Below are 19,648 nucleotides of genomic sequence, written 5' to 3'. Positions count from 1 at the left end.
AAATGAATGAGCTTCCTAAATTCCTAATTAATGGTTGGGAGGAGCTGAAGAGGTTCGTGGGGTCTTCAGTGGACATCGGCTTCTTACCCAATATGATCATAGCACGTATCCATCTCCATTTCCGTCCAATGACTTAGATTTTTGGTACCAAATCTGTGGTCCTCCCAGGCTAGAATCACATTCATTGTTTTTGTTTTTTTTTTTTAAATAAAATTAATTAGAGAGAAAAATATAGGTTTTTTTTTTGGGGGTTGAAGTGATTTATTTAATTAATTATTAATTATATACAGGAGCGGGGAGGGATAAGGGATTCTTTGTGCGTTGTTTTATTTTATAAAACAGAGAGCAGGGAAAAGCACGGATTGGTTTGTGATTAGAGAGAAAGATGCAATCTTTGGGGCTGAAGATGGCGCCTGCTTGGAAGCTGAGTGCAGGGCTGACGACGACGGGTCCAAGGGAGAGAGAGAGGCTGGGTTTTGGTAGGATCGTCGTCGCGGCTTCATCGTCTTCTTCTTCGTCGTCGTCCTCCTCTTCTGAGAGAGATGGTGATGGGGATAGCAAGGACGTTGAGAGTCCCGCAGCGTTTCTTTCCAGGAGCCAGACCTATGCTCTGCTCAAGCAGCAGCTTGCCGTTGCTGCCAAATTTGAGGCTCGTCATTCTTCTCTTTTCGCCAATTAAGCTATCAACTAATTAAGCAATTGAGTAATTAGGGCATTTGATTTGGTATTGAAAGCAATATGCTTTCCCTGCTGTTTCTCTTCAACCAATGCTTGTGATTTTTATTTTTTTCATTTTGGGAAATTGATTCTTTGTTAGTTGGTGTTAGTGATTGGATTGAGTATCACGTACTTCCACTGGTTTTTATAGGATTATAAAGAAGCTGCGAGAATAAGGGATTCTTTGAAATCATTTGAGGAGGGGGAACCAGTTTTGCGGCTACGAAGACTGATGAAAATTGCGGTTCATGAAGAGAGATTTGAGGTACCTTATCATTGTTCCTTCCTATTGTTATCTCTTGTATTGTATCATGAAAGAGAAAATTATATGCAAGGATAAATGTGCGAGCTTGAGAATTCTGTGTGGTTTAGAAATGAACTTATTAGAATTTGAATGGGACTTACGAATAAAGTCTAGCCTAATGGCATTAGCAGTTGTTACTGGTTTTGTTGTATTTCTGTCTATTTTAATCTTTGTATAGGTAATGCCAAGTTGTATTTGTGTTTTATACTTAATATAAGATGGTAGTTGGACTCTAAAGGCTCATATTGTATTAGCCCCTGCTTTAGTTAGTCTAGAACATTAAAGTCTGGATGGTAGCCATTGATAAATTTCAAATAGCAGTATTTGGCTTGGTTGCTCTGTTCGAGATGCAATGTTGCATTTCCTGATATTCTGGTCCTTTGTCTGAGAACCATAGAGTAAGCATGTTTAGTTAACCACTGCAAACATGACTTTGGTTGTCTTGGCTGGTAGATAGCCCTGTACATGTTGTAGAACTAGGTTGGCATTGGTACTCCATTGAAGGGGTTTCTGAGGCATAAAGCTCCATTGTCATACGTAGCACTAGCTTCTGCAATTTTTGCAATTGGTTATGTGGGTGGTAGATGTTATTGTTATTTAGGCATTTAGCAGTTCAATAAGACCACATGGCTAGACCTTTGTTTGCTCTTTTACAAAATGCTACTATGTGTTCTCTCTCTCTCTCTCTCTCTCTCTCTCTCTCTCTCTGTATATATATATTACAAAATTCATATTTTGTCCATATAAAACATGATGACTTTATCTACTTAAAACAGGATTTGGGTGGTTCCAATTTTTGTGAAGGTCGCATTAAATATCTGTTAGCAGCTTGAATATAACATCTGCATCTCTAATTGTATGCCTAACCTTTAAGAAGCTTTCTTCCAGGATGCAGCCAGATATAGGGATGAACTAAAGATATTGGCTCCCCACTGTCTCCTCAAATGTTCAAGTGATGCAACAACTCTGGTATGTGGAATCTTTTTTCGTTCTACCATGAACCTTTGACTGAGATGGATACCATCATTTATCTTTGTTGAGAGAAAAACCATGTAGGTCTCATTTCAATGGCATATATTTGAGGCAGAAATATAATTAATTTTTCAAGTTCATGTGAGAATTTTACGGTTTCTGGGTTCCTTATTCCTTAAAGTTTTGTGTCAAACTCATTTTCCTAGATAGCATCCTATCCACCCTGGAACATTCACTGCCTACCGGCATTGGAAGGAGAAGCAGAGTCAGGAGCTGGAGGAAATCAGACTTTTAGATCGGTGGGAGAGAGAGAGAGAGAGAGAGAGAGAGCAGTAGAACAAAGGAATAGATCTTAGGCACAGGAAAGGCAGAAATAACTACTTACTAAAATTTCACGGTGTTTCTTTATATTGATTTGTGATCGACTTTGATGATCCTTTAGAAAGATAAGTAGAGTGATGTTCATTTTTGTTTGTGTTTCACAATGATCATGGATGATTAGACTCATTTATGTTCTACATTTTACGGTTACAGTTAAAAACATGTACTTTGTCATCAACATGACTGAGATCCTCTCCGTTTGAAAGTATGCTGCATCTTAAATAGTCCATATCTTAAATACTTCTAATATCTTCATATTTAAAACCCATCAACAGTAGCTTGGGCCAAAGTCTCTCTGATCATGGTGAAAATTTGACAAATATAAAAGCGGTACTAGAACCACTGGGTTTCATGTTATTTTTTATAGAACTATCTGAAAGAGTATTGTCACATTTTTAACTGGATAAATTCACTTTTTCTCCTCTTTGATATTGGGGAGAGTGAATGCCATTATTCTTGGTTATGCGAATTTTAATATTGAAGAAAATGTGATCCAATCCTTATGTCGTTCACTCATTCTGTCTTACCAATTTTCATGTCTTAATGTTTGTTCATTGCCCATGATGTATGTTGTTATGACTAGATGCTCTGTGGAGTAATTATTGGTGTAGGAAGAAATAGTTTGAATGCTAGAATAACTTTGCTATAACCAGGTATGCTTGTTTTATTCCTAAGATATAATTTGTATCTGATATTTGATTTTAGGGTATACGAGTGCAAGTCAGGAGCGTGTATATTGAGAGCCGGAGTCAGGCATCAAAAGGACAATACTTTTTTGCATATAGGATTAGAATCACCAATAACTCACAGCGACCCGTTCAGCTACTCAGGAGGCATTGGATTATAACAGACGACAATGGAAAAACTGAGAATATATGGTTAGTATTGTTTGCCGTCTGTACTTGTTCTTAATTGTTACTATTTAGTGTAATAATTTCTGAGTAGTATAGTCTTACTCCTGTGTACTCTTCATTTTCTTATTCCATGTATTTGCCACTAATTGTGACTTTTCATTAATGCTTCGATGATTAATCATTTTTCTTTTATTCAAAGTAATGTTCTTGACATGGTTTGTTAAATTTGACCCTGTAGGGGAGTTGGTGTGATAGGAGAGCAGCCAGTTATACTTCCTAGGGCTGGATTCGAGTACTCCTCTGCTTGTCCATTAACCACCCCTAATGGGAGAATGGTAAGTCTGAGTTGTTTGTTTAGAAATTTAAAATATAAAATTTTTCTATGGTAAGTGGAGCTGGTTTATTTGATAAGTTTTACTAAATCTTGATAAGCCATGTATGGGCAGTTCTTCGTCCACCGGAGTGATGACTCACTACCATTAATTTGTTAAGAATGAAAATCTCTCATGTTTGCTACCTGCATTGCTTTGCTATTGACGCAATCTCAAACCTATCCAGGAAGAATATAAATTCAGAGTACCATGTTAGACTGACCATATGTTGGTAGAAAATACAAGGATTTGATGGTGCAATGCAGCTTTTCATTTTGCAAAATCAAACATTTGAACGTAATCCTGCCTGCTAAATTTTAAGTTTGTTTCAAGCTCTTCACTACCATCCGCTTGCATACTCACAGAATAGTATATCTGAGACATTCATATCTCTTCCTTCATATGATCAATGTGAACTTACTGAGTCGCGTCTTCTGGATATGCAGGAAGGAGATTTTGAGATGAAGCACATTGATAAAGCGGGATCATCAACATTTAATGTCTCCATTGCTCCATTCTCTCTCTCTATTCTCGGAGATGACACAGATGATGCTCTTTAGTGTATATAACAACTGAAGCCCAACATGAGTCACCGAGGAATGAGATTTTGCCTGAGCATGGAGACTAATTGTAATCAGGTGAAGCCGGGCAATTATATTGGTTGTAGGTGTGATCACTTCTTTTCTTCGCTTATTCTTGTAAATGTCTTCTTGTTAGTGGAGACAATGGTGTTGTTTCCTTGTTCAATGCGGAGTCATGTAATTTGTGATACAAAAACATGTATTTTGCCTTGTTTTCTTTTTCCTGTGCTATAAAAATGGGTTGTCTTATGATTTGTATATGAACAACGCCAAATGCATTCCTGCATGATTTGCATGGAAACGGACTGTTATATGATATTATCTTATGTAGATCAATGTAGACCGTTCCTAGTTGATTAGACACGCAATCATTGTTAAAGTATTAATTCATGCCATATAGGGTCCAGCTAGCCTCCTATGTAAATTGATATGTTAACCACTGAGACTGACTTGATGTTACTCAAATCACTTTAATTAGCTTTCTCAAAGTTTGGTTGATTTCTGTAATGGTTTTTTTTTTTTTGAAAATATTTTTTAATAAAAAATACTTAAGTAAATGTGTGATTTATCCACATTTATTTAAAAAATAAACTTAAGGACGGGACCTTAGACTGTGGATAAGTGTATTATAGAGGTTTTTTCTTTTTTTTTAAGGTTAAAAAAAATTCTCTTTGATGATATTGTGGATTCAAACCATCAATTTTGTGGGTGATATTAAAGGTCTCAATGAAATAGACTTGTCTGATTGTCTCCTATCGTTGTTTGAGGTTACCTTGTGTTATCTTATGTTATCAGTTCTTTTGTTTATATTAAAAAATTCTGATTCAATTTTTTTTTTTTAATGTGAAGATTTATTTAAAAACTATATAAAGCCATTTCTTTAAATTTTTATTTTTTTTTAAATCTTTGTATCCTGCTTGTCCTTCCTGTGGAGGAGGGATCCCCAGGTGGTAGGGTAGTAGCTCTTTATTTTGTGCGCATTGATGTTATGCTCTTTCCACGACCGCAGGGGACCGACCTCAAAGAGGAACCTTTAACATACACCCCAAAAAAAGTAAAAAAATTAAAAATTAAAAATTAAAAACTAAAAATTAAAAAAGAAAAAAGACAGACCTTGACCACAACAACAAACGGTCAAACCTCACACGTCAACAAAACCAAATCTATGCGTCTTGCATGAAATTTATGCCCATCTTCCTCTACCTTCAGAGCCAAAACGAGAAGGATTGCCCTCTCTTATATATTATTATTTTAAAGTGAAAAGAAGGAGGTTCTCAACTCCCCAATTATAAAGAAGATTCCTTTTTTTTAAAAAAAATATTTATTATTTACATTTTTTTTTCATTGAAATCCTAAGAAGTGGAGAAAGACGAGGCTAAACAAATACGAGAAAAGGTATAAAGGAACACATGATTTTTTTTTTTTTTAACTTTTTTTATCTCGTTGTTATTATTATATGCTAAATATTATGCTCTCGGCCACGCAGGTTCTGGTTCCCTCTCTAAGCAAAGCATCTTGTCTGACAGTCCTTGTTTTGCTTTTCTCGTCTCTACTCGTAAGTATCCAATCTCTCTTCTTGGATTTCATTTTGTTTGTCATGATCTTTCATTGATATCATTTTCTATTGAAAAAATCAAAAACAAACAAATCATGCTCACTGTTTGCCATCATTTTTGGTAATTAATTGATGAAATTTATCTACATTTTGCATTTGCTTTACCATTCTGGAGATCTGGGTGATGACTTTTAAAGATGAAAAATTCCTTTTTTTTGCTTCAATTTGTTTAAAGTTCATGGTTTTTCCATTAATTGGCTGAAGAAGAAGAAGAAGAAGAAGAAGAAAGAAGAAGAAGAAGAAGAAGAAGAGGAAGTAATTGACATTCAGGTTGCATTTTCCAACTGGCCTTCAAGCATGACTACAGAAGATACCACTGACCTGCACTACTGGTTGAATTGGAGATTTTTGCTCTGTGCTATATGGGTGTTGTCTCCCATGGTTGTAGCATCCCTTTTGATTTCCAAGTATGAGGGTCCTGACAAGGAGAAGAGAAGAGGAGCAGTTGGTAACTTGTATGCTGATGAGTCCTGGAGGCCTTGTCTCAAAAATCTCCACCCTGCTTGGCTCTTGGCTTTCCGAGTTTTAGCTTTCTTTCTTCTTTTACCATTGTTGATTGTCAATGTTGTGGTGGATGGAGGGGGCATATTTTACTACTACACTCAGTAAGCTAACCACTTTTGATTTTTGATCTAGTTTTGTTTACTTGGTTGTTGATGGTGATAGCTTATATTGCCTAAATTCTTGCTCAGATTTCTATTTAGAACTGGATTTCTATTCGGCTGATGTTTTTATGTTGTTGTTGTTGTTGGCTGTTAAATTGAATAGGTGGACTTTCACACTGGTTATTGTTTATTTTGGGGTAAGTTTCGTCTTGATAACTCTTTTCAGTTAATCGTATATTATGTTCTATTGGTAATAATTATCAAGAACATGACCTTCGATGGTATCTGTATGAATATTAGCTTAGTTATATGTGTTCCTTTATTTCCGTTTTTAATGTTGCTTAGAGATCATGGGTTTTCTTTCAGCTTGGTTCATTGTTGTCCATCTATGGAATCCATCAATATCACAATAAAGTTGGTGGTGATAAGGTTGATCATGAAAGGGTAGATGAAGAGCGAGGCACTTATGTTGCACCTACAAATGAAGACAATGAACAATGCATGACTAAGATTTTTCCTATCCCTCGAGAAGATAATGCTCGTGAAGTTGCTGGATTTTGGGGTTATGCCTTCCAAATTATCTACCAGGTAATTTACATTTAAATGCACCTAATGCACAAATAATATCCTTTTATACTATTATATTTGAAATTGTTGCTACAAACATCATTCCTGCCAACCATCTAGTCTTGTAAGTAGGCATATTGAAACAGGCCTAGCAGTTTGTCCATGTTTTCAAGAAAAAAAAAGGAGCACTAAGAGTTTGGCCTTCCAGTTAAACAATCTAGCAGTTTTGTTTACTATTGACTGCTCTTATCAGAGAACACAAACATAGACATGCAGAAGCAAATTTGCAAATGATCTATCCATCTTTTGCCATATTGTCTCATTTTATTAATATATATGAAACTTTCTTTGAAGCAATGCAATATGACTTTGTTCTTTTTTCATCTTTAACAGACAAATGCAGGGGCAGTGATTCTCACCGACTGTGTCTTCTGGTTTATCCTTTACCCTTTTTTATCCATGAAGGACCATGACCTGAATTTTGTAAGTGAATAATTTCAGGTTTTGATTCCTAGTCTGTTTTGGTTCAATTTGGCGTTAAATGCTCCAAGCAATCACTTAATCTGAAGTGAGAGTTACTGTTCATCAGATGTCGTGTTGTGATATTCCTGGTAATATTTTCCTTTAGCTTTGATGAGCATTATGGAAATGCAAAGTTTAGATGTGAGTTTTTAAGACAAAAGTCCGACTTTGAGTTCTTCCCTATTGATATGGCCTGCATTTGCCTCTTCCTTTCCTCTAACAGAGAGGAATTGGGAAAATGCCCCTCTAAATTATGGAAAGACTTAAAGGTTATATGGCTGATAAATATTTGAGCAAGGGTCATAATAGATTATGGACGAAGTTAATTATGAGTTGGAGATTTTTATATATTTCTTTTTAAGATCCATGAACTACAAGTCAGTGCTGTGTGAACTGTGAAGTGTACATAACAAGTGATGCAGAGGCTTCGGATTGGATAAAATGCTGGTATTGAGAGTCTATGGCTTTAGGAATGTAAGGGATGCGGCTTTTGAATATGTTAGTATGCCTTGCCTGAATGAAACGTGGAATTGAAAAGTTTTCATGAACTTAGTAGATGGAAAGAGAGTCAGATAACTAAATATGGAATTATGTCCTCAAGTCATGTTCTTTTGCTTGTGTTTTGTTCTAACAATTTGGGTCCTTTTAGTTTTTACTGAGAAAGCATGTTTTCTTTGTTGCAGTTTTTGGTTGGTATGCATTCAATCAATGCAGTCTTCCTACTTGGTGATACTTTTTAAATTCATTTGTAAATCCCTACACCTTTCTTGACCTATGTGTTTGCGTTGTCTTTTTTTATTGCTAATTTCATCATTGATCATATCATTTTGATGATTTTGCTAGCGCTTTCCCTGGTTTCGGATATCCTACTTCCTAATATGGACATCACTGTATGTCATCTTCCAATGGATTGTTCATGGCTGTGTCTCACTATGGTAATATTGAGTTTTATCAACTTCTTTATTTCAATTCAAGCAAACTCTCCTTTGTGTGCAAACTACATTGCTCGTCTTTGCTTTACAGGTGGCCTTACCCATTTCTGGACTTGTCATCAGACCTTGCCCCAGTATGGTATGCCCTTCCACCTTCTGCTGACAAAGATCTCCTATAGATTAGTTCAGATCTATTGTTAAACAAAATCAACTATTTTCTTGGAGGCAACTCTAGCATACATAGACATTTTTCCCTGAAGCAACTAAACTTTTCACAATGAGAGTTTGCCTAGTATAAATGCTTTTTTAAATTGGGAGGCAAACCATATTGAGACTGATACATGGATGATACCTTTTGCTGCTTGGTGAATAAGTAGAAGAGCAAACTTACCATTCATCTCTTTTCGTTCTTCCTCGAGCCATTTACCTTGTTAAATTGTTCTCCTTATGGAGCTTTTTGTGAGTTGCTAACTTGCTTATTCCTTTTATCAAGTGTTCTAAATTCTTATCAACTGCACAGAATTTAAACTTCAAAAGTATTAAACCATTTGGATTTGACTGCACAAATCTCAAAATTAATCTGATTAATGTTATGTTATACGTCCTGTATATGTTTGTTTTGATCATGGAAAATATAAAATTTAAAGTTGCAGCAAGTCAAGAAGATTTAGTACTAGAGTAGCCAATGGGTATTTCACACTTGCTTATTCAGATTATTAATCCCTTGGTATTATTCCTTCACAGGTATTTGCTGGTGGCGGTGCTGCACATCCCTTGCTATGCCCTCTTCCCCCTAATATTCAAGATGAAGCACTTCCTGCTGTCAAAGTTCTTTCCTAGGTCTTACCAAACACCATAGTAAACTGGAGTGGAACAAACAAGCAAAATCTGCCCACAGTGTGGTATATATATATGGTTCGGTATATCGATTTATTATTACATGAACTGCCTAACTTTGTAGTTTCAAATGTTATGTGGACTTCTTGACCTAATCAACAAATCGTGGTATATCAATTGTACACGTACTCGGAGAAAAATGGATGTATTATTCCATGAACTTGTCCCCACTGCAGGTAGGTAGCCCCTTTGTCCGAGATCAAACGTTTTATCTGATGACAGGATGTCCACCAAAAAGAGAGGAGATTCAAAAGCCAGAGAATTCATTCTACCTGCATTCAATGCTGTTGGTGCGCGGTAATATTTATTAGTATGACTGACCTTCCCTGATCTCTCTGTACAAATGTTTGTAGTGTATTTTTGATACGCGGAGTCGGTACTGGTCAGACTGATTTAGATCATTGTTCATACACCTGAATGCTTAGACTTTTTTTTTTTTTTCTGAGAAAAAAGTGGATAAATTAAACTTCAGTTGTTACTTACTGTAACACTGAGCTTACTTTTTGTCTGTATGAGATCAATCTCTTCTGCTTGTGGTGGACTTTGTTTTTGGGAAATTGATTGCAATTTACAACCATTGTTTCTGTGTGGATAGTAAAGAATGGTTGTCCTGTTCAGTGGATATCCTAAGATCTTCTTTACTGATTTTCTTGATCATGACTATACTAACCTGTAAGGTCTCTTCATTTATGTTCTGGCATATGCATGTAAAGCTATATTCATCATAGCACCAACCATCATGTCCATACACTTAAATGATATTCTGCAGGAACATTAATTTTATCCGACAAGGTTATTTATATGCATTTGTTTGAGCATGTATTACTAGTTGTTATGCTGATTGCTTCCCTCAAAAAAAAAATTTTTTTTAAATTGATTTTCATATATATATATATATATATATATTTATGAAGTCTGTTTTCAAATGCAGATGGGTAAACAAAAACTGATACTTGTATCTACATAAATGATCTAAGTTCTTTTAAAATTTCATTTGAATCTTGAGTTGAACACAAGACAAAAGTATTTATATTCACTATATATATGAATCTTAGGTTCTTTGAAATTTACAAGAACCTAAATAAGTTGTGATGTAATAATAATAGTAATAATAATAATAATAATAATCAATCACTCAATCACCTCTGCCCTTTAAGAAAACCAGCACCACAAACTTAAGGACACCTGACGTTCCTTCCAGGACCTCCATAGTAGAAATAATGTCCCCAGGGTCTGTTATAACCTCCCCGGATGTCATAGCAATTAGGATGATCAGCCAATAGCCGAAGATTGTTTAAGGGTATCAAACTGTTATCCCAGTCGACGACTTCGAGATTACGAAAGTATGAGGCTCTAGCGAAACCTTCGCCGGAGAAATGACCACTTCCCATCTGTGTAGCCGTGTGCATTCCTGATGAACCACTGTTAACTATTTCACCTCCGAATTGCACCATACTTGCATGTTTTGCCAAGTGACTGAACAACCACCACGGCCAGTAGCCCACCAGCAACCCTGACCCAAATTCCAGCCACCAGTGCCCGTGTTTCGGGTCCTGTTATATATATATATATACATACATACATACATATCAAAGGTAAAAATCATAAGATTAGTAGTTAGTAGTAGTCCTAATAACAGTTAATGTCTTGGTGTTTGAGGCATCAGTCACTCAGGCAGAGAAGGCCATGTAAGTTCGGACAAACATAGGAAACAAAGAGTGAATGTGGGACATAATGCAGGTAATCACGTGTACATCCAGCTCATTTTGATGATGGATAAGAAGGATGGCTCTAACTGATTGGATTAGCACCATTAGTAAGTACTATGTGGGCATCTTTGCAGTGCTTCAGGTTTTGAGTTGAGACCAGACATGCAGCAACTTAACTGCCTTTTTTATCATTTCAAACTTCCACCAAGGAGAGACACCCCCTCTCTATTCCATTTCACATCGCTATTCAAAAGCAACTACTCATTGGAAAGCAAAACATGGCAGCCAAGCACAAACCCACCACTATGCTTTTGTTTCTTTCTTACTTTTTTTCTTTCCCCCTATAATTATATGGTTGATTTGATTAATCTTAAATTGAATCTAATTAAGAACAAAAAGAAGTACCTTCCAAACAAGCAGGCTGATGTCAAATTGGTGACCTTTGAAAGTTGATGTGGGGGAGATGGCTGCGCCAATTGCAATCTCATTGTTTGTTTGCACAAAACCAGAGCACAAGAGGTTGTAGCAGCCTGTAGCTTGATATGCATCAGTCTGCAGCATCAACCATTACATTATGATTTATGATGATCAATTATAACCATATCTTTTGTTGTTGCAATTTATTTATGGTACTATGTTACTTACTGTCCAATAAGTAAAGAACCTAGGACTGTTATCTCCATATAGCTGTGGACTAATCTGGATTTTAAAAAAAAAAAGTTGAGCGTTAAATAAAGTTAATTTTACATGTGTAAAAAAAAAAAAAAAAGTAATTATACCTGCCATCCAGCTTCAATAGTGTTGAGGTCATCACCAAAGGAACCAGAGATGACCCATATTTGTGATAAGCTAAACTCAGATGAGCTTGCCACTCTTGGAGCCCAGACATTCAAACCAGCTTTGGCTCCATAATACTGCTCTCCCATTACATACCCAACTGCATGCTGAAACCCATAATTAATCAAATAGATTAGGTACATAACACATTAAAAAAAAAACTTGTTTCTCTGAAGCTCTTAAATGGCTAGCATTACTACTATATAAGATTTCTAACTAATCTCTCAATAGGAAATAAGCAAAGCTTTGGGTTTTGAAATTTGGTTCCTGGAGTACCTCTACCAGAACCTGTTGTTTATAAGTTACCACACAAGTGTATAACAATAAACTAGTCAAGTCAAATGCCTCATTTTTGTTCTTAAGTCCTCTTAGATGCTCCAGTTGGTGTTGGTATCTTCTTAAACAATACAATGCATGCCCTCGGTTCTCTCTTGGATTCTTTAGAAATTTTCACAAGTATATATATATATGCATTTAATTAAACAAATAAATAAATAAAAAATGTTACTTTTGAATAGTATGAGAAGAGAGAAAGAGAATGGAAAAAGCTAATTAACCTCATGACCACTGGCAGTGGAATCACGACGAACTCTTGTAACTGTTTTCTTCCCAAATCTCCTAATAGAGCTAGCTCTCAAGATATCTTCTTCAGTAGTTCTTCTAATGGGAATGGTCCCTTCCGGGCATGACTCACCGGAAACTCTCCACTGTTGGATGCTGTCATTCAAGACATGATCAGTTGTTGTTGAGTTATAATGTCCTTTTGGCCTCTCTGGTGGATCCTGCAAATTAACAAGAAAGATAATACTAAAAAAAAACAAGACAATAATCTATAAAAGAAGTGATATTTTCAAGATAAGAGAATAAAATTTATACCAATGGTTTCTGTCCTTTGAGTTTTGGATGATCAAATGCTGGCTGGAGGTGGGATGGAACACAGTCTATGATATCACCATCAGGACTCTGCAAAAGCATGAAAAAGAAAGAAAGAAAATTAAAAACCAGCAATGACAGCAACCAGCTGAAGCCAAAAGAGAGATATATATATATATATATATATATGTGTGCCTGGATTATCTTCAGATAAGGCTTGTTGAGCTTCTTAAGATGAGCTCTTATCCTGGAAAACTTGTAAAACTCTTCAGCAGACTTAGTGGTGGTGTTTGTAGTTGTTGCTGCTGTAGAAGTGAATGAGTACAGAGTAATGGAAACAAGAAGAAGGAAAAGAACAAGGATGTCAATTATTGGAGAAAGTTTTGTGTAGCTAGAGGCCATTTTTGAGGAATTTTGAAGCTGTGATTCCTCTTCTAGAGATGTCTGTATCTGAGTACATTGGTGTGGTTGTCTTCTTCCTGAGTGATCATATGCTGCTGCTCTCTTTGTTAAGCATTAAAAACCTCCCTTGTTTTTGTCCTCAAGAACACTAAACTCTCACTTCAAGCAATGCCCACCAAAATTAACTATTCATAGAATTCAATTCACAACAACTCTCTCACCATTTCCAAAGTCCAAACAACCTCACTATGAACACAATCTCTCTCTCTCTCTCTCTCCTCTCTCTATCTATTTTAGTGGTCTCAGGCTCTGACAGATAGAATTTTCAAGCATGAGTCTAATATGAAAATAGGAAAGGACTTGTTGAGAATGGAGTTTTTTAGAGTTTTCTCCATGTGGGCATGGGGGATGAGTTTTAAAGAGATTTTATAAGGGGGAGTTGAAATCATTAGTTTTATTTATTGCCAAGATATCAGACAGCTTTTTCTTTGTGTATATATATATATATATATATTTTAATTAATTTCCATATATAAATCATTTAAGATATGGAATAATGAAGTTAATTAGTATATTTTTTAAACAAAATCAAAGCGTCTAATAGTATCTTATCTAATTTATTTCAGCCATTTATTCCACCATTAATTAAAATTAAATGCAGAGGAGATACTTGATGAAAGTAGAGCAACAGCTTGCTTACAGAGATGGGCCAGCGTGTGGCGACTTTAACTTTTGTCCATCTCTTCTTTTCATTTTTTTTGTACGTGCAGGCCCTTCTCTTGTGGTTTTCCCCCATTTTTTGTTCCTTTCTTTTAGCCTTTAAGGATGAAGATTAAGGCTTCATCTTGCTGGCCTCCCTCTATTTATTTATTTATTTACTTATTTATTTGTTGTGCTATTGCTTTTTCACTTCCCTAGATGTTCTCTATTACACTAACCAATTAATTGTTAAAATAATAAACCAAAGTTTATTTGCTTTTTATTTTTCTATATATGTACAGTTTATATATATATATTCATTGACAAGAAGAATTATCTTTAAAAAGTAATAACTTAATTCGGTTATTACATTAAGATTAATCTCATAAAGAACATACACTCTTTACATGAAAAATATATATAAACATATATTTTTAACGAATGTAAATAAGCCATATTTTTTTAATGTATATAAAGAGTTAATAAATTGGTTATTCATCTGTATTCTCATTCTATGTAAATTGAGACTCAAATTCGCCTTTTAGTTAAAACACAAACACTTTATCCAAAATTCAGTGTTAATAAATTAAAAGTTTGTTAGCTACATAAAATATTTTCAGATATGAAATATCTCATAGGAAAACAAAACCATACAAGAAAAAGAAAAGAGGAAATTTTCGCTATAATTGAAAGCAATACAAAGGGTGCAAATATGATAAACAAATGACAGTAATCATAGAGGTCAAACCAGTGGTTGATATACATGTGTATATTAGAAGAAAGATAGGTACAAAAGAAAGTTAATGGGTGCACCATGCACCAAGTCGGGGGGCCTATTTCAAGGATCTTTTATAATGGATGGTCTCTGGCAATTATGCTGGCCACTTCCTGAGCACTCTTTATCTCACCCTATATATATATATATATATATAGTTTTTGTATTTCTTTGGCACATAGATGAAAGACCCACTCATTCTCACTGCTCTCTTCTTCTCAGTATTCAAAAGTAAAACTCATAAGAATAGAATATTGGGCCACAACCCAACCAAGATGAGAGATGCAAAGCATAAACACTTCTCATCAGTGGAAGTGTGGAACCAAATGCTTTCCAGTTTCCAGTTTCCATTGATGTGCTGTGTGCTGTGGCTTGGACTGAGGAATAGATTCATCACTCTCATATTCACTCAACCAAGTCTAATAATTAAGTCTTTCTACATTATATATATATATATATATATATAGATATGCTTATTCATTGCACATGATATCAGAGAATAGTCAAAAGGTCTCTTCACCTTCATTAATGTCCACTTCTTGGTAATTAAGCTCTCCTTGGATTTGTTAACTGAGGACTTTGGATTAGTTTACATTATTACATAGTTCCTGCACTTGTTTATTATTTTACAGGGACAGCTGACTGGTCTTCTTTTTTTTTTAAAAAAGGTGGTGATGTTTACAAGTTTAAGTTTACAAGAGAAATTAAGGACATATTGAATGAGTTTTTAAGGACTAAAGTAATGCAGGAAGTTAGCACGTCCTGAGCGTCACATAAATCTTTTATATGCAGGTTTTTGTCATCTGTCAAATTGCAGACAGGTTGTAGATGATCTTTAATTATCTTTGTGGACAACTGATTAGTCATAGTTATTTCATGTGCAAAGCTGTCAATCAAAATGAGACTTTAATGAGAAAAATTAAAATGAAAATGATACCTTAATTTGATGAAATTTTGCTTTTTTGTTAACCATGATTATTTTTATTTAACTAATTTTTCTTAATTGATTCCGCGTAGTCTTAACTCTTAAATATATTATATTTAATTAACCATCGAGCGAGGGTCAAGCACTCGCATGAGAAAAAAGGTTTTTTGCAATCATCTAAAAAATTTATAATTAATTCTTCCTCTCGATAATTTATTATGATTGAAGAAAAAGAAAACTATTTAATGTTATCAAACTTTGGTTTTTGCTGAAGTGGATATTTTAAACAAATACACATGTATAATGATATGTTTGTAGTTATATTAATATTTAAAAAAAGTAATTATGAGATACATTTGTTTTAAATAATTAACTTATGTAAAATAGAGTCTCTTAAATATTTAGTTGCCTCTATTCGCTCAAAGGTGCTAATTATCTTTTTTATTACTTATATGAGACGATTGTTCTCTATTTGATTTTTATCTTGTAGCTCCACGACTAATTTTTTTTTTTTTTAATGTTTTTGTAATAGACCCTTTAGTCCTATATCGACTGATTGGGAGAGTGATCATGTACATATAATTAAGGTGGAGCTAACTCTTACCATTGAATTGATTTTTTTGGATGTGGATCGATTTTACCCTTGTGTGCATAACTTACAATATCTCATGTCATATATTTTGACCTTAACCTTTTTTTTTTAATTTAATTAATACACATTATGTTATATTCACTTTTCTCAATTATATATAAATGCAAGGAAATTACAGAAGAATGAAAGACAGGACTAAATCCTAATAAAAAAAACTCTCAAATGAGTGTCATTTTAAAAAGAAGCTATCCCTAATATTTCTACACCTTTGCCACTTTGGACACTTAATTAATGACTGGACCCTTTATATTAAATGCATAAGTATGGCTGAAGCTTAATTTAAGCTTGACAGACATGTGCAAGCCACCCCCATCTCTCTCACCAACCAAGCACTATCACTGGGATTAATGACATTTTATTGGCATCACCTTTTCCCAATGCCAAAAGAGCTCACTACTCAACTAATTAACTTGCATGTCTGAACCTCAACCACATAAAGAACTAACGCCTGTAAACATACACTTAATTAAGAGGGCATTAAAATGGCTAAAGTTTTTCAAACCGACCAGGCCTTGCATGCACCTTGCAGTCAACTAACAATAGATTAAAGTTGAATTTCTAGTTCAATTCCATCAAGGCTAGTGGCTAGTCCCACATCTCAACTAAGAATATATATGTGGAGAATCTTTTATCTGTTATGCTTTCATTCTGAAGACCATTTCAGACTTCTCTCTAGAGTTTCTTCTTTATCAGTTAATGGCATTCATATTCATTAACATGGAGTAGTTTGTTAATTAGTGTACGTGTTTGATAAGGATTCTAAGTTGAGGTCCCTTCATGTACTACTGATCAGACTTCAGCAGTTAAAGACTTTTGACCACATTGCTGGAGGCTGGAACCACAAGAAGAACCATCTGTGATCTTTTTCTGCATTTGCTTTTATAAAAATTCACAGAAAAAAGAAGAAATGATGGATCAAGAGACACCAAAAAGCTGGCTGTATTTTCTGTGTGTGTGTGTGTGTGTGTTTTTTTAATCCTTAAGAAATGCATCAGAAACTATGAAGCAACAACTAACCTTTTTGATTTGACCAATTTGAACTTAGATTTATAACAACTTCATTCAGAGGAAAAAAAGAAAAACTTGTGTGGTAGTGAAGTAGTAGTGCAGTCCTCAAAAGGAAAAGGTATCTTTGTTATCTTGGAGGGAAAAAGAAGTAAAGAAGAAAAGAAAAAGATATATGAAGTGCATGCCTTCCAAGAAAGAGCATATAGACTAGTCCCATTATACAAGTCACCCACACATGCCTACTCCCACGCATGAAAAGAAGAGTGCAAAAGAATATATCATATGGAATGTCTTCATTTTAAGAAACAAGGAAATGGAATTGACTCTTGCTCTCAATAAAAGAAACAAGCAAAGTAGTTTATAATCCTTCTTCTCTTCTAGTTTTATTCAAAACATCTTTCCTTGGTTTTCACAATAGAAGTAACAGTAGTACAGTGGCATAATACTAAATAATGTAGACCAAAAGAGAACACAGAGGATGTTGTTACACTTGACCAAACACTTTTACTGAAGATCAACAGTTAATCATCATTTGTGTTACTTTTTCTTTAATAGAAATGAATACATCACATAAAGGAAAGATTGATCAGTTTTACCCATTTGATCTAGCTAGCGTACATGAGATTACATTGAAAACAACAGTTAGTGTAAAAAATAAAAAAAATAGAAAACACAAGTTAATTAATTAGACAGTGTAAACACTGGTTCTCACTTGTCACTAATACTGTGAATAATCAATTATTATTACATGCATGTGTTCTTTGTTACATGTTTCATCATCTAGTTAATCATGTTGCTGGTTGGTTGGGGTTTCATTCTCATGCCGTGATGTTTGCGATGCCATCATCATCATCATCATCATCATTGTCATTATCACTCCTTCTGTGCTTTGTGTTGGCTAGCTATATAGGATTGTAGGTTGGAAGGTCATAGACATATATATATACACACAGAGGCAAGCACGTTGTTGAATAATGAGTAAACAAATCAAGAAAGCAAGTGCAAACAACGAGAGATACAGTTTCATACTTTCAAAATCTCAGCTACAATTCATACATTCTGTTGATATTCTAAACAGTAAACACAGATGATATGGAAATAGAAAAACCTTCACGTACTACATCATGTCATCATGTTTAACTGTGAATCAAAGTACAAAGAGAAAACCAATTTACACAGTGCACCTCTGATTTGTTTTCTGAAATTTTTGTCAATCTTCTAAAAACTAGATTATATAATAAACATGAGACACTCTAATATTCATAACAGTTATTATTATAATAATAATAGTAATAATTAATATTTGTCTTTTAATTAATCAAGGGATTCAAATCTATAGCAAGTTGGATGACATGAGAGCAAGACAGCAATCAGAGTAGAGGTGAGGGGCCAAAACTGACCAGTTGTCTCTAAAGTTGGTGTTCTGTCTATGCTCATTTGAAGCTGCGCTAGTCTTGTCTTTGTTTCAGGGGCTACGGTCACATGCCTTTATTATTATTATTATTATTATTATTAGAAAATCAATATAAAAAAATTTATTTATAAATTTATTTTATAAAATGGTAAGCCACACACTTTAACCAATATTGTAAATAAAAGTTAATCTCTTAACTTCTCATTTGGTTAAAATAATAATTTATTATTACATATATTTTTTTAAAAATTTATTTTATCAAGTTAAACCAAACACAAGTAGCCCCTTGTCTGTAACTTGTTTATAATATATGTTTGATGAAACCTAAACAGCTATCCTTTTACTTTTAATTATCTCGACTAAGAATCCTAAGATAATTAATGGAGAGTGAAAAATAAATATATAAATGACCACTCCTAAAATCAGTTGACACATGTCATTATTCTCCTCTTCTATAATAAAAAATTATGATTTTGAATATATGGTTCGTTCATGTTTATCAAAATAAATAAATAAATAAAGATTATAAAAAATTTCTAGTAATGATGATAAAATTCCTCACAAAAAAATATGACATTTAAAAAGAATATATATATGAAATGAATAAAGAAAATCTCAAATAATATGCTTTGCCAGGATAAGCGTGGTGATTTTTTTTTTTCAAATATTTGTTAATTTTCTTTTCTAATAACTACATAAACAGTTTTTTTAAAAATTGTATTTTATCTTTATATATATATTTATTTATTTTTCTAATAAATATGAACAAATTATAAACTCTCGGTCAATCTGAACAAATAATAAATGGTCTTTTATATTATTATTTTATTTGAATATGATGTACTATTATTATATAAAAAAACAATATTCCTATCTACAGAACGTGCTCGTACGGGCTACTTGGGCATAAGTAGCTGGTTACAAGGCCTTTTTGAAGGCCCAATAACACTTTGGCTCATCCATTTTTATTATAAAAAAATAAAATAAATAAATAAAAAAATAAAAAAAGCTCGTAAAAAGGAGTAGTTTCGTCATT

The 19,648-nt window shown here is 34.1% G+C and overlaps 2 protein-coding genes and 1 pseudogene across 2 annotated transcripts; 2 read left to right on the top strand and 1 right to left on the bottom strand.

The window, feature by feature from the left end:
• Window positions 1-301: 301 nt before the first annotated feature.
• LOC120262340 lies at window positions 302-4,438 on the top strand. The gene is made up of 6 exons (XM_039270438.1): window positions 302-649; window positions 869-982; window positions 1,910-1,990; window positions 3,080-3,252; window positions 3,467-3,563; window positions 4,046-4,438. The coding sequence occupies exons 1-6, from the start codon at window positions 386-388 to the stop codon at window positions 4,157-4,159; spliced, it is 843 nt and encodes a 280-aa protein (XP_039126372.1). The 5' UTR covers window positions 302-385; the 3' UTR covers window positions 4,160-4,438.
• Window positions 4,439-5,383: 945 nt separating this feature from the next.
• LOC120261869 lies at window positions 5,384-9,887 on the top strand (annotated as a pseudogene).
• Window positions 9,888-10,324: 437 nt separating this feature from the next.
• LOC120261998 lies at window positions 10,325-13,593 on the bottom strand. The gene is made up of 7 exons (XM_039270035.1): window positions 12,933-13,593; window positions 12,741-12,827; window positions 12,422-12,646; window positions 11,807-11,971; window positions 11,673-11,726; window positions 11,433-11,579; window positions 10,325-10,871 (listed from the first exon to the last, which is right to left on the bottom strand). The coding sequence occupies exons 1-7, from the start codon at window positions 13,137-13,139 to the stop codon at window positions 10,494-10,496; spliced, it is 1,263 nt and encodes a 420-aa protein (XP_039125969.1). The 5' UTR covers window positions 13,140-13,593; the 3' UTR covers window positions 10,325-10,493.
• Window positions 13,594-19,648: the final 6,055 nt, after the last annotated feature.

The sequence above is a fragment of the Dioscorea cayenensis genome, chromosome 5, assembly GCF_009730915.1.
Source record: "Dioscorea cayenensis subsp. rotundata cultivar TDr96_F1 chromosome 5, TDr96_F1_v2_PseudoChromosome.rev07_lg8_w22 25.fasta, whole genome shotgun sequence".
NCBI lineage: Eukaryota > Viridiplantae > Streptophyta > Magnoliopsida > Dioscoreales > Dioscoreaceae > Dioscorea > Dioscorea cayenensis.
This window is presented reverse-complemented; position numbering and strand designations above follow the sequence as displayed.